The sequence below is a fragment of the Glycine soja genome, chromosome 14 (assembly GCF_004193775.1).
Source record: "Glycine soja cultivar W05 chromosome 14, ASM419377v2, whole genome shotgun sequence".
Classification (NCBI taxonomy): domain Eukaryota; kingdom Viridiplantae; phylum Streptophyta; class Magnoliopsida; order Fabales; family Fabaceae; genus Glycine; species Glycine soja.
In genome coordinates this window covers 50,372,008-50,387,575 of record NC_041015.1, presented here as the reverse complement: position 1 = coordinate 50,387,575, position 15,568 = coordinate 50,372,008, and the positions used below count along the sequence as shown (strand labels likewise).

General features: G+C 31.7%; 1 protein-coding gene across 1 annotated transcript; it reads right to left on the bottom strand.

Annotated features, from left to right (window-relative positions):
• Window positions 1–6,754: 6,754 nt before the first annotated feature.
• Window positions 6,755–9,137, bottom strand: LOC114383593 (plasmodesmata-located protein 7-like). Its single transcript, XM_028343288.1, has 3 exons — window positions 8,293–9,137; window positions 7,268–7,381; window positions 6,755–7,132 (listed from the first exon to the last, which is right to left on the bottom strand). The coding sequence occupies exons 1-3, from the start codon at window positions 9,005–9,007 to the stop codon at window positions 7,125–7,127; spliced, it is 837 nt and encodes a 278-aa protein (XP_028199089.1). The 5' UTR covers window positions 9,008–9,137; the 3' UTR covers window positions 6,755–7,124.
• Window positions 9,138–15,568: the final 6,431 nt, after the last annotated feature.

The window sequence follows — 15,568 nt, the reverse complement described above, 5'->3', positions numbered from 1 at the left end:
TAGTAATAAAATTAACTTTTTAAAAAATACAAAATTTCAAAATTAAGAAAAAACAAAAATTATGATTACCACAAAATATATTTGATCGGTGAAATAAAATATATTTTATATTAAAATATGATATAAATATATTCATATTTTTCACTTTACATTTATAACTACTTTAATAAATGATTTTACTATCTTATTATTTAATAAATCAATTTAACAGTTTTCACCTATCGAGTTACTCATTTTCAATTACTACTAGTAAACACTTTTGTTATACGAACTATCAATCAATTTTTTTAGTTTCTAAGTAGTTCTTAATTAATTTTACCAAGCATAATCTTAACGTTTAAAATTTTAGATTAAGATTTTGCATATGAGTCATTTCCATGATATTAAAATTGTGTGCACAGGTTTAAAATTGGACAGATTGTAGAGTTGGTGCACACCGCCACTCAAAGGTCAAATGGGTTATAACTTGACCTATAATGGGTTATTGTTTAGAAAACTCATCATAGGATTTTTTGTACAAGTTTCTTTTAATATTATCTCATTGATCGATCCTATAATGGGTTATTGTTTAGAAAACTGATCATAGGATTTTTTGTACAAGTTTCTTTTAATATTATCTTATTGATCGATCCTATAATGGGTTATTGTTTAGAAAACTGATCATAGGATTTTTTGTCCAAGTTTCTTTTAATATTATCTCATTGATCGATCCTTAAGTGGGTGTTGTTAGGTGCACTCAGTAATATTATTGGTGTATCCAGTAATTTCCCATTTTTTCGAAATTGCCTTTTTATAAAATTTTATGGAAGAGTTAAGAGTTTTTTTTTACAGATAATGTAAGGTCCAAGCAAGACTTAAACCTATGAATTTTAAATTATTAGCACAACACTCTAACTAATTGAGTTAATGAGTCAATTATATTATAAATTAAATGTTGTTATACATAACACTAAAATTTCTAACGCATGTTTAATACGCATGTAAATTTAAACAATAAATTTTGTGATAATTAATTTTGATATAAATCAGATGAATTATTTAATCTATATATTTTTTTAAAATAAAAAATATTTATTTAAATTAAATTTTGTAATAAAAAAAATTAATGACCCATCAATAATGTTTTTAAAAATAAAAAATATTTACTATTATAAAATATATATATATATATTATTGATATGTCATTAATTTTTTTTATTATTACAAAATTTAATATATATATTAAATAAATATTTTTTATTTTTTAAAAAAATATACGGATTAAATAATTCGTATGATTTATATCAAAATTATTTTTCACAAAATTTATTATTTAAATTTACACGTGCATTAAATATGTATTAGAAATTTTAGTGTTATATATAGTAATATTATTTAATTTATAACATAATTGACTCATTAGTTCAGTTGGTTAGAACGTTATGCTACTAGCTTGAAAGTCACAGGTTACCAACTTCTTCCGTAAAAAAAAATTCTTATAGAAAAACTAAAAATAAGGGCAATTTCAAATTAATGAGAAATTGATGAGTGCACCTAGCAACAACCTCCTTAACCTGATCTGAAATGTTTCTTGAGAGAGAGTATAGGGATCTCAGCGGATCTAATCAGTCTCACCGTCGGACCCAAAAAACTAACCAGTATTTCACCATAAAATTAATAAGCAACATTAGTAAACAATGTGTTGTTGACTACAAGTCAAAAAACAGTCTAATTTATATGCTGGAAAAAAATGAAAAATTACATACATGGGCAAACAGTAATCCAAATTCCTTAGTTGGATTTTCTATACGGAGAGAATTTCCTTTTCACCTGCATTTGCCAAACCAGAGATATTTTAGTGTAGTCCTTTTAGACTCATGACTTATTGCATAACAATATTGTGGAAATTATAGAGTTTAGGTAAAGGAAGAAAAAAAATGAGAGAATAAAAACTAAAAATTATAGGGTATTAATTTGCTTATAGTCCATTATCATAGGTGTTATCTTCACCGTAACACCTCTGCTTATAAGCCACCAACATAAAATTTACTTGATGAAGCCAATATTATAAAAAGTAACAAGGTTATTGTAGCATTGCCAAAACTAATTACATCTCTTAACTTGTTAAGTGAGGCAACTTTCATACCATATCCTAATAGATGATAATAGACTAAAGTTATATTTTAACACATCTTACAAAATGAAATTTGGTGAGTAATCTTTTTACATTTTCAATTTCAACTTTTAAATTAGAATATTATATTTTTTTTATGCCTATACTATATTCGCTCAAATGATTTGTAGAGGAATCCTACCTTCTCTGATCCATTCGTGCAATTTCTTTTCTGTCGATGCGTCCTGCAATTTGTACTTGAACTCCTTTTGTACCCGCCTGTTCAGTTAATTCAATAGCTTTTTTCATTGCTTTACGAAACGAAACTCTATTACGAAACTCTATTATTTAATTGTCCGGCTATAAATTCTGCAATAATATTAGGGTGTTTATAAGCATTTGCAACTTTTATCGATTCACACAATTCAGTTTTTTTTCTTTGCATATTCGTTTGTAATTCTTCGATTTTTCCCACTTATTTTGTTTCTTTTATGTCAGGTTATTGACAACTGAGAAGAGTAGCTGCGTTCTTCCACGGCAAAAAAAAATGATTCTTATGGAATTGTTAGATTATGTTGTTTATTTTGGACTCTCTAATTTGCAAAATAGTATGTGAATGATTGAGTAATACCAATAAAGTGACATCAATCTAGATATAAGATTTTAGGTCTTAATATGGATTGAAGAATTTTTTTTTTTTCTTTCAACAATGAAATTAATATTAATATTTGAATTAAATTTTGTATGAAATGATTGTCTTTAAATTAAGTAATTGTTTACCTTCAATACATTTTTTACATTATTGTGAGATTATATAATTGATTTTTTTAACAAGGAATTACATATCATTCATTTTTAATTTTGTAGTATTGTTTATTCTATATTTTTTTGTGTGTTAATACAAGAATATTGTATAAGATTTAAAATTGTTTAGTATTAAATTATTTTTATTATTTAATTATTAAATATTAAAAAAATTAATTATTAAATATTGGCTAACATTAAATTTATTTTGAATATTTAATTGTGTAAAAAATGACTAATATTTAATTATAACAATGTTAGAAAATGAGAAAAGAAAGTATCTTGAGTCAAATGAGCGCTGCCAATCATATGAACCTCAATACAAAAAATACCAATAAAATATTTTCATAATTCAAAATAAATATAATAGTTTCATAGAATTCAATGACCAAATTTAATTCTTTACAAAATTTATTATAAGTATAAAAAAGTAATTTAAGTGACACATAAAATGGTTAAAATGCTTTTTTTTTTTATTGATTCAACGAGTTTTATAATTTTAAAATATTTAAAATATAAAATAAATGTTTTTGTTTTTTAAATTTATTTCTACGACAAGTAAATATTTTCATCAATTAAAATAGTTTTTAAAAAATATTTAAGTTGATTTTTAAAATTTTATAAGTTATCCATGCTGTAAAAATTATTATTATTTTATTTAAAATAAGTGACAAAGTAAAAATATAAATGAATATGTTTATCTAATTAATGGTGAAAATTTTATATTTTCATTAATTTTAAAATTAGTTCTAATTTAATATTATGTATTTCATTAAAATATCATATAAGGCATAAGATCTTTGTTATCTTAACTTTAATCATAGATGTCGAGTTTGAATTTTAAACATGTAGTTTGTTAAATATTTAAAGATAATTTTTTATTATTTATAGTGTGATCATATCCAATTCAAGGAGGACTATCTCTACGTGGCTGATATATGCAGGTTGGACAAACAAATATTAAAATTCACAATGGAAAATAATGAATATAATTAAATTAAATTTTATAAACTAAAAATGTTCAAATGAATATTTTTATATTATAACTTTATTTTCTTTATATTTAAGTTGATTGTTCAAAATTTATTTTTTAATATTTATATTTCACAAATTACTTATACAATGGTGAATATAGTTGTAGGTCTAATATTTTAAATATTATGTTTATAAAATTAAAATCTTTTTTAAATATGAATTAACAATGTAATTTCCTAAAACTAAATTGAAATCAATATATTATTATTTTATTTATCATCACCGTTTATCAGTGTTTATAAAACTGATTGACAGTATTTAGACTTCTTAAAACTAAAGAAATACTACAAAAAAACTTTAATAAAAAGCCTACTTGAGAAAATCAAATAGAAAAAAAAATGTACTATTTGTAAAAAAAAATAAAAAAAAATAGTCACGTGTTTGCAGCTGAGAGTTGCTTATTTCTCGCATTCTTCCTCACCGTTCTTCAGTTCTTCTACTTACCTATAGGAGTTAGCAAGTTTCTTTTTTCGTTTTTATTTGTGTGATACATCAATGGGATGGGATTGAATCATTGACGTACCCCTTTTCTCTTCTTGGTGCAGGGAAAGGGTTGAATTTGGTTATATATATGTAACATGGTGATTGCACAATTTAGTGTTTGCTTTATTAACATTCATGTATATCATAAATTCTTTCACCAATTGAGCCCCATGGCCACTTCCGAAAGTAAATTTGCAAAATTAAGGAAATGACACCAATTGAGCTCCTCACGATTTTCGGCCATTCTTTTTGGGTGTATATAAAATCTTGTATTTTTAATTAAATAAGTTTTAATATAATTTCTTGAATAAAATAAAATATGGTGGTAAGGTTCCCGTGGTGTAACACATGATAGAGCAAGAAGGTACGTAACAAAGCATGAGAGCCTGGAATCCAATGTTGGAATTAAGAATATGAAAGGCAGCATAATAGGCGCAAGAAGCACTTAACAGGAGCAAGAAGATTACGGAGGATTTGTTTGATAAGGATAATCTTGAATCGGCAAATTTACACAAGCGGGTTGCTTTTGAAAACTATTTATGGAGGAGGGTTTCTTTTAAAACAAATTACGGAGGGGATCACTTCTGGAAATAGGAGGTGCCGCTATTGACATTTGCGGGACAGGCTGAGGAGAGAGGGGTACCTCCAACAACAATGGGATGGGTTGACTAGGAGAGAGGAGGACAGTCCCGCCACTGCCTTCTGCGGGACACCTTCCGTAAATTTGCAGATTTCTGAACTCAGCCTCTGATTCCCAGATTTTATACGTCGCCCTCTCTTTCACATATATACATGAGCACTAGCATTATATATACTATATCTCTTCCCTCTCATCTTTCATTTATATACAGTGCAGTCTTGATTCAGAAAGCTATCATTTTCATTTAAAATGCACGTATTGGTCTTTAATAGGTATATATAACTATTGACATGATGTTAGAATTGAAATGATAAAAATTAAATTATTCCATTTGGGTTAGTCTATAAATATATAACTTTCATAATTAAGAACAACAATAATAATTAATTTTCAATAAAATATTATTATATATATTCAAAATATAATTTAATTAAATAAATTTGCAAAATTAAATTTTAATTATATAAGTGAAAAGGATATGCACATTATTACTCCAAATAATTCACGGTTTGAATTAATACTCCACTAATCGAAATCGAAATTTTACTTAAAAACCTGGAGCTTGGAGGCCACAAATTGATATGGAATGGAGGTTTTTTTTTATCTCTAAAAAATGTTAGCTAATATTTGTTAGGGATCATGAATATGAATACACACTGAACAAATATTTTTTTAGCATGATTTATTTTATATCTAAAAGTTAATTAAGATTTGAATTTTGAATCTGATTGTGGAAAGGAGGTTGTCAATATGAATACGATAATATGCTAGCAGCTAAATATTTTTTTTTTTATTCTGATTCATAGCAGCCAAAAAGTCAGAGTATTTATGAAACCTCCTCTTATAATAATACAATTATAGTAGAGGGTTAGTTAAATGTGTCCTGCAGAAGGCAGTGGCGGGACTGCCCACCTCTCTCCTAGTCAGTCCATCCCGTCATTACTGTTGGCGGTACTGATTCTATTGACTATGCATAATGTAAAAATGCATAAAGACCTTATTACTCAACACTAATTTCAATCTCACCAATTCTAGTATGGGATCTTCTCTTTGTAAAAAACAATCAATAATACGTGTAAAAATGAAGTTTATGAAATGAATCTGACTCTGTTCACATGATGATAATGGAAAAATACATAGAGACCTTATTGTCCAACACTAATTTCAATCTCACCAATCATCGTGTGGGGTCCTCTCTTTATAAAAAAACAATCAATAATACGTGTAAAAATGAAGTTTTATGAAATGAATATGACTCTGTTCATATGATAATAACGGAAAAATAAATAAAGATCTTATTGTCCAACACTAATTTCAATCTCATCCATCACCATCACCGTATGGCACCTATATATGCATGTGAAACTATTATTTGCTTGAAATGAATGAAGGTTTTGAACTATGGAACGAGATCCAGCACATTGAGTTGCTCGAGATGATTAACTTTTTGTTGTTTTTCAATTTCGATAAAATTTTACACATCCAATTTTAATAACACGTCAAATCATCCATCCAATGTTTTAATGTGCCATTACTCTTGAACAAATTTTAGGTAAACGTCCAAAAAGTTAGTGGGCCCATATAACTTAATAGTATGATTTAAATTCAGCCCCATTAAAAGGGGATCTATGAAATTAATGTATGGCATTGTTAAAAAATAGTATAAGGTTGATAACACAAATAAAAAATATGATACAACTTTAAAGAAACAAAAGAATAATATATTCATTTTTTCTTTACAAGAATGAGACATTTGACAACACAAGCTTAGTGAAGTGGGGTGGAAAGTAACTAGAATCTCTTAGCTCACTCCCCCTCTATCTTTCTTGTCTTCAAAATTTCAAATACAAATGTTCATTGTGCATTTTTTTTTTCCATATGGTATCCTCCTCAAGGTTCAAAGTTCTCTTTCGAATTGAATTTTAAATTTGAAACAGAAAAGGAAAATAAAAAAAGAAAAAGAAAAGCAAAAGAGGTACAAAAGCAAACCAATAAAGGTGATAGTAGGGCAACAAGTGAAAACTGATCGACAAGTGCTGGTGCCACTTTGAGTCACAAACTTAATTTAATTTATTTACCTGCATGGGAAAGATACAATCAAAAAGAAAGAATCATGTTAAAATATTGCTGAATCATTTTCTTTTCTTTTCCCAATACAATAAATCAAATTAAAATAAGTGGAAATTAAACAAAAGGTGAATGTATATACTTACCCTGTCGCCCACAAATCTTGCTCAAGAAAGCAAGGAAAATAATAATTATAGCTACTCCCGCTAATGATCCAATAACTATAGAAAATATCTTTACACCTCCATGACTCGATTTGTCTGCAACACACGAACCACAATTACAGTAAATTAAAACAAGTTATTGTACACGTCTTTCTATTTTGTAACAAAAAATATTTTTGATTGCAAGTTTTTTCTAGTGACCCACACTCAAAGCAAAAGCAACGAACCATAGTCTTGGTTTATACCTGAAGTCGATTTTAAGTAAATAAACAAAACTCACGATTTACATGTACAAAAGAAAACACTTTTTTATTTTAGTTTAGCCACTCGTTTATTTCCTATACTTTCACAAATTTCATATTTTAACACTTGTACCTAAAAATATAAGTTTTAATCTTTCTATATACACTATTTAATCCATTTTAGTTTCCATCATCTGAAATTATAATGACTAAAATAAATCAAAATATTATATACAACAACTAAAAATAGTTTAAAAAATGTATATGTGAGAATTAAAGCAAATAATTTATACTTTTTAGATATAGAAACTAAAACATAAAGATTGCAGATTTTCATGGGACGAAATAAAATAAGTAATTTAACAAGAAAAATTAATATATTCTTTTATTCATTTTGAATATTCTTTTGATTTTGAACAATATTCTTTCTCATTTCATCGGCTAAAATTTAGGAAAAATAATAAATTTAATAGACTTTACATCTTATCTGATAATTTCTCTCGATTTTATATTCTCGATGCATTTTAACTAATAAGAGTATATATATATATATATATATATATATATATATATATATATATGAAGGAATGCATTAAATAATTCCTTGCTAGCAGTCCTCTTAAACCTTTGATTCTTACAACTTCACAAAGAAAATTACAATTTTCATTTTTTTTACATCAATTTCAATCTACAAGCGAATTTAAAACTTGAAACCAATGAGAGGTAGTAAGAGAAGAGGAAGCATGCGACGATGCTGGGCCTTACCGTGGGCCTTGGACTCATCGTGGGCCCCACCCACTGAGTACCTCGCGTAGCACTTCCCGAGAAACATGTCCCCGTAATCCGCCGTGCCGCAATCGCTCTTCAGCCGCGAGATCGCCTCCGCCACGCAGTCCTGGCACTCGCCGTAGCTGAGATCGCCGGTGCACTGCGCCACGCCGTGAACCCCGCCAGACCCGCCGACGCGAAAGTTCCCCCCGGCGGCGGCGAGTCCGGCCAGCACGGCGTCGCGACTCCCCATGGCATCGGGGTTGTACCCTACCGACGGCCCGCACTTCTTCAGCACCACCGCCTTGTCCTGCGCGCCGAGGAACGTCGCGTTGTCGTACTTCACGAAGCAGCCGTCGAGCTGCACCGAGCCACCGCACGTGCCGCGGCAGATGTCGCCGGCGCGGGTGACGGCGCGCGCCACGCACGCGGCGCAGTCCGGCATGGCGAGGTCGCCGCGACACTGGTAGAGCCCGTACACCGCGTCCTGCTGAGTGGACCCCACCACAGTGAAGTTGTTATAAGCCGAGTACGTCGCTGAGTTCACCAGCGAGGTGAGTAGCGAGTTGATATTCCACTCGTAGGGCGAGTTGGGAGTGTACCGTTGCTGCGTGCACCCGCTGTAGAGGAACGTGCTCGTGCTCGAACACTCCGAAAACCCAACCATGAACAAAGTCACGCACAAAAAAACACACATGCTCCTTTTCGCCATTTTTATTTTTCGGAGATGTTGACGTACGTAGGGTTTTGAATGTTTAGGGCACGTACATATGCATGTGAAACTATTATTTGCTTGAAATGAATGAAGGTTTTGAACAATGGAACGAGATCCAGCACATTGAGTTGCTTTAAATAAGCAAAATCTACTAAGGAAAAAAAAGGCTCTCTTCTATTATTTTAGGGTCGGTGTGAACTCTTTTTTTTTTTTCTTTAGCTTAGTTGATTATCATGCTCGGTTGCTTTTCTTTTTGGCTGATATAATTCAAACAAAGTAGCAACTTTAGTTTCTGTCTTTTTTTAAAAAAATGAATTTAAAATTCTGGAAATGTTAAAAGTGATCTGAATTTATAAACCACTGAGAAATCTATTACTATATTGTAATTTTAAATGGTGGAGAAGAAGATAACTTAATCGAAGGAAGATTGTTAGATCTTTCCAAAGCGGCAAAAAAAATGCACGGTAAGGAATAATAATCTGATTAAAGTTGGAGAGAGCGACAGTCGACTAAGCAACTCGTTAATCTGTAATATACATTTGACATAGTGCAAAGTATAAGAATTTAGTTAGGGAGCAGAGCACTTATAGATTTCTCCTTAATTGAATTCAGTTGTTTGAAACCTCTTCGAATTTGAAATCACACGTTAACATCAATTCATATAGGTTCAAATGAATTTAGCATTGATTTGAATCAATTAATGATTTTCCTATAAATTTTGCAGATATATATATATATATATATATATATATATATATATATATATATATATATTACTTTTTTGTGGCAGCTCCTGTGCAATCATTTTATGAACAGATCAGTTCTTTGCATTTTATTTCGGGAATGGACTGGTTACTTTAAAGTGATCACTTTCCACGTAATAAAACAAGCCCATTTGTTTTTGAGATGGCATGACTCGTTCGAAGTTAAAACTATATATCTTCATCTTCAAAGGATGTTTGAATTTATTTTTGTGGTTTCTGTAGCGCTAGCTGTAATATATACTTGCTTCTAGTTATCATCTTCGTAAAAAACACACACACACACACACACATATATATATATATATATATATATATATATATATATATATATATATATATATATATATATATAGTCTTGCATGATGCATGTGTGGAAAGGTACATTGGCAAAAGCCCACGGATTTAATTGTGTAATATTTGCGTTATATATGTAATATGTTAATTATCTAACTTGGTGAAAAGTATACCAATGATTTTTGAATATATTATTATTCTATGCCTCTATGGATTAATTGCTAAGTAAAGCTCACGCTGATAAAAGGAAAGGAGACACACACAACACCATCTCACCTTTTTCGATTGAAGACACTAAAGGACAGCTGTGACATCGCACTACCGCCCTCAATCTCTCATCCTAACTACTTTAACAAAGCCTAGAATTAATATATAGTTTATCATTTACATGTATTATATATGTTGCATCGATCGGTTAATAATATATCGTCTTTGATTAATAGGCGTACAAGGATTTTTAGTAGCTAGCAGAGGGGTCACCCCCAAAGAGAATTGAATTCAATATCATCAAAGCTGATATTGAGGCATGTAAGTAGTTATACAAGTTTCCTCTGACACCATAGGATAGTGGCGAAAAATTCACAGTTTCTGATTAAATCACAAGAGAATTCTACGGATTTTCTAAATTTTTCATCATGTGTAATTTGCACCGTTTAAATTACACATTACAAGTGGTTTCCCCATGATATCAACTATTTATTCTTGCTATCTAGGAGCTAGCAGAAATATAAACTAATTGGTGCCCTACTTTAATTATACCATATCAAAGACAAATATATTATATAACGATGATGATCAGCTATTAATTAATCTGGTGTGATTTCAATGACAAACAAATTAATAAAAACCAGAATAATTTGAAGTTAATGCATGCAAGCTGTGGCTCATGCTTTAACGAAAGAACAAAACCTATATTGATATTAACTTTATTTTCTTAATTTTATTTTTTTATTGTCTAAACGTAGTATATATATATATATATATATATATATATATATATATATATATATATATATATATATATATATATATATATGACTTTTTAGCCACCAGCAGGAGTGAGGAGCAAGGCGGGTGCATGCTACCCCCAATTCTAGCACACCGAAAGAGATGGGTTTCTAAATTAATGCATGTTAGTTTTATGGCTGTTGTTTCTTGCACCCTTTTCGGTGTGTTTTATTACCTTGATGCAGAAAGCAAACTTGGGTATGCCGGAATGTTTTTTTACCTTGGTGTAGTAAGCAACTTGCATTACCACACACATTTCATCTTTAGTAATATTTTTTTTCTTTAAACATTTAGTATCAATATTATTAAATTTGTTTTTATAACATTTAAAAAAATTGTTTAATATAAATAAATATTACTACATATTAACGGCATAAGTTATAAACAATATCACAAAAATATATTAATAACATTTCTTTATATTTAAAAACATTTTTTTGAATGTCATCAAAAATTTTTAACAACATTTTTTATTAAATGTTAGAAAAAATGTTTTTAACAGCCTAATTTTATCTTGGTTTCTAATTCTAATATCTACGGGTTATATGTATAGTCATGTCCAGCATATGTTTAAAATTTCAATTCGCCAACTTTATCACTTGTTTGCCCAGCCCACAGTTATTGGTCTCATAAACTATATTCCAAAACCATATCGTTTTTGTTCAAGCAAAACCTTATTGGTTTATTGTGTATGTTCAAAGGAAGTTACTTATGTTGAAAAAAGAGAAAAAAATACTTTATAGTTGAAACCCCAAAAAAAACAAGCAATACATTAAAATGACTTCCTTTTTATTGTACGTATTTTTCCCATGCAGGTAAATAAATTAAGTGGCGCATTAGCACTTATCAATTCTCACCTGTTGCCCTCCTGATCTTCTGTATTGGTTTACTTTTGTGCCTCTTTTGCTTCCTTTCTTCTTTTCCTTTATTTTATTTTTTCCCTTGTTTCAAATTTAAAATTCAATTCGAAAGAAAGTTTTGAAGAACCTTGAGGAGGATACCAAAAAATAGTGTGCATTGATTGACACTGGGGTTTTTAAGTACCTTATTTTCACATTTTTTTGCTATCATGAACAAATTACACAATTATATATGTGGGAACATCCTTCCTTAAAGGTTACTGAATTATGAGGGAGGGAAATAGGAGGTTCGGGTGGAACGGATCTGGAAGGGTGTCAAGCTTTTACTTCTCTAGGTTCGCAGAAGATGCATATGAACCAGAACTATGGAAAATCTTCAAGCGATGGGGGAAAGTGTGCAATCTATATATAGATAGAAAAAGAGACAAGAACGGTTATAGATATGGCTTTGCTAGGTTTGTGGGGATTCAAAACGATTTGGACTTTGCTAGGAAGCTGGATGCTATTAATGTTGGAAGCATGAAACTTCATGTTAACATTCCACGATTTGCAATAGTTGGAGGGCTTGGAGCTGAGAAAAAAGAGAGAGAATATGCAGAAAAGGAGGAAGGAAACAAATTGAGAAAGAAAAATCTAAAGGAGGAGAGAGGTGGATCCTAGGAGATCATATGCAAAGGTGGTGAAGGAAAAACAACCAGCTAGTAACCACATGAACAATCTGACAAGGGGGTATGGAACGGAGGCAACTATACACATTGAAAAGAAGGAGTGGTTACATAATAGCTTGGTGGGGAACCTTGAAAGACCTAACTATGTTTGAAAAACTAAAGGATGCAAGACTATCAAAGGAAGGAGGAAAAATTCGTTTGAACTATCTGGGTGACAACATGCTGCTTATTAAGGGACTAAAACATGAAAAGGCACAACAAATGATTGATACGGAGGAATAAGGTATAAGGTTTTCTATTGTTGTTCCATTCCATTCAGCCATGGCAACCAAAGCTAACATCCAACAACAAGTTGGCCTGGGTAACTTGCTTAAGAGTTCCACTGGAGTTTTCGGGGGAGCAATGTTTTTCATCCATAGTCAGGTTGTTCGGGTCCCTGGTCTCTCTTGATGCAGAAACGGTAGGGATGAACAGATTAGACAGAGCTAGGATGTTGGTTAGGACACCAAAATCAAAGATATTAGCATACAAATATAATGCTAAGATTAATGATGAAATGTTTAAGGTTCGTTTTGATTAAGATATCTCGCATCCTACGTCTCAATGTATGTGTTGGGCCTGGAAACATAATGGATACGCTTCTGAAAGGGAAAGTGTGTTTGGAGTTGACAATGCATGCTTCCTCTGATTATAGAAGGAAGAGGTTGGAGGTAGCTCAAATGGTTGCGTAGAGTCCTTTGTGTAAGACACAATAGGTAAAGGAGATGCCATTGGGCCACGTGCTAGGGTATATGTGATACGTACGGACATGGGACATGAGTATTTGAATGTTGTGAGCGGGAATGGGGCTGAAACACAATATAATGAATCTGACAATAAGGGTGGCAACGTGGAAAATGTGGCAAGGGAAAAATATGAAAGAAACGTAACTAATGGGCTCATCATAAAGGCACAACACATGGAGGAGAGTCTAAGGGGACAACTGAAGATGGGCTCTATTGCTAGTGAGGGCCAACATGATGGTGCATAAATGTTAGAAGGTTCAGTAAATGACCAAGGAGCAAGTGATGGTATGACGTAACTCCAGCAGCTCACTAATTCGCATGAGACAGATGTGCCAATGGAGTAACTCGAAGCAAGGTTGGAGACTTCACATGTGAAGCTAGCTCAAGCAAAATGATGGGACCAACAAAGTATAAGCAATCCTCTATGGGGGAAATTCTGAAAAGACAAAGGGGGAAAAATAAGGTGTGTCATCAAACTATTAGCAACTCTATTTCTGATTCAAATGTGAAGCATTGTAATTAATAAGAATTTTTGGGTTAAAAATGAAAAAGTGGAGGCAAAAAAAATATGGGTACAAGGGGCGGATATGGGGGAGACTTTTGATAGGAATGAGAGTGTGATGGTAGAAGAAGTGGAAAATATGGAGTAAAGGGATACAAAGGAGATTGAAAAAATAGAGAAGATTCCCCACGACGGGGAGCAAGAAGGTGGATTATGAAGATCTTAACTTACAATATTAGGGGGGTGGGGAGTAGTATCAAGTGGAAGGCTATCCGAAAGTTGGTGGTTAAGGAGGAAGTACAACTATTATGCATACAAGAAACAAAAAAGCAAGATGTGCCTAAAGAACTATGCTATTCTTTGTGGGGGAGTCATGATGTCCAATGGTCTTTTATTCCATCAGAAGGAGCATCAGGAGGTATTCTATGCTTATAGAATATTCATTGCTTTGAGTTGAAATCTTGCTTTAAAGGGGTTGGGCTTGAGGGTGTTTGGAGAGAGAAGAGATGTGAAGCCGTAGTGGTAAATGTATATGCTCCTTGTGATAGAGGTAGACGAATTAAGGGGTGAGAGGAGCTAAACGAGAAGAGAGAAAATATTGCAATAAGAGGTGGTGTTTGGTGGGAGATTTCAACTGTGTAAGAAGGTCAAGAGAAAGGGTGGGCGTAGGTGATATAGATTATGGAAGAAGTGAGAAGGATGAGCTTAATGCATTTATTGAGCATATGGAGTTGGAGGATGTACCACTAAGGGCGAAAAGTAGAATAGATAGTGTTGGTTCCAAAAGAATGGCTAGATGTCTCACAAGGTAGCTCTCAATACATCCTTCAAAGGAGTGTATGCAATCATTGCCCAATTTTTCTTAAGGATATCAACATTGATTGGGGACCCAAGCATTTTAGGGTCTTTCTTGGCAAATAGATATCTAACATATAGTTTCTTGCTGGCAAATAAGGTTATTGATGAAGTAAGGAGAGACAAGAAAAAAAGGTCTATTCTTTAAAGTAGATTATAAGAAGACATTTGACCCAGTTAATCAGGAGTTCTTATTTTACATGCTAAGAAGATTAGGCTTTTATGAAAAATGGGTTGGATGGATCAAGGCATGCTTGCATTCAAGCTCCATTTTAGTTTTATGAATGAAAGCTCTACTACGGAGTTCAAACACCAAAAAGGGTTGAGACAATGGGATCCCTTAGCCCTTTTCTCATTAATATTGTAGCAGAGAGTTTAGGTGAGATGATGAGGCAAACAATTGAAAAAAGACTCTTTACCTCTTTCTTGGTGGGCAAGAAGAAGGTTGAGGTCAACTTACTATACTATGCGGATGATATTGTCTTTTTTGGGGATGCCACTTTGGCTAATGTGATAACCATTAAAAGCGTGTTGAGGTGTTTTGAATTAATTTTGGGCCTCAAGGTTAATTTTCATAAAAGTTTCTTTAGATCAGCTTTGGGGGTGGAGAGGAGGACTTTCGAGAGCTATGCCAACAAGTTGAATTGTAGACTTATTAAATTACCTTTTACTTATCTTGGGATCCCTATTGGTGTCAATCCCAGGAAGTCGGAGACTTGAAAGCCATCGTGGATAAAATCTCAAAAAGATTGCATTCTTGGAAGCACAAAACTTTGTCCTTGGCCTCAAGGGCATGTTTGATTAACTCGGTGATCTCTTCAC

What these genes read in the sequence shown, in the direction of transcription:
- LOC114383593 (XM_028343288.1), bottom strand. Translation starts at nt 9,007, where the DNA reads ATGGCGAAAAGGAGCATGTGTGTTTTTTTGTGCGTGACTTTGTTCATG. An exon ending in CGATGAGTCCAAGGCCCACG is followed by an intron (nt 7,382 to 8,292) that starts GTAAGGCCCAGC and finishes CGTGTGTTGCAG; the next exon opens with ACAAATCGAGTCATGGAGGT.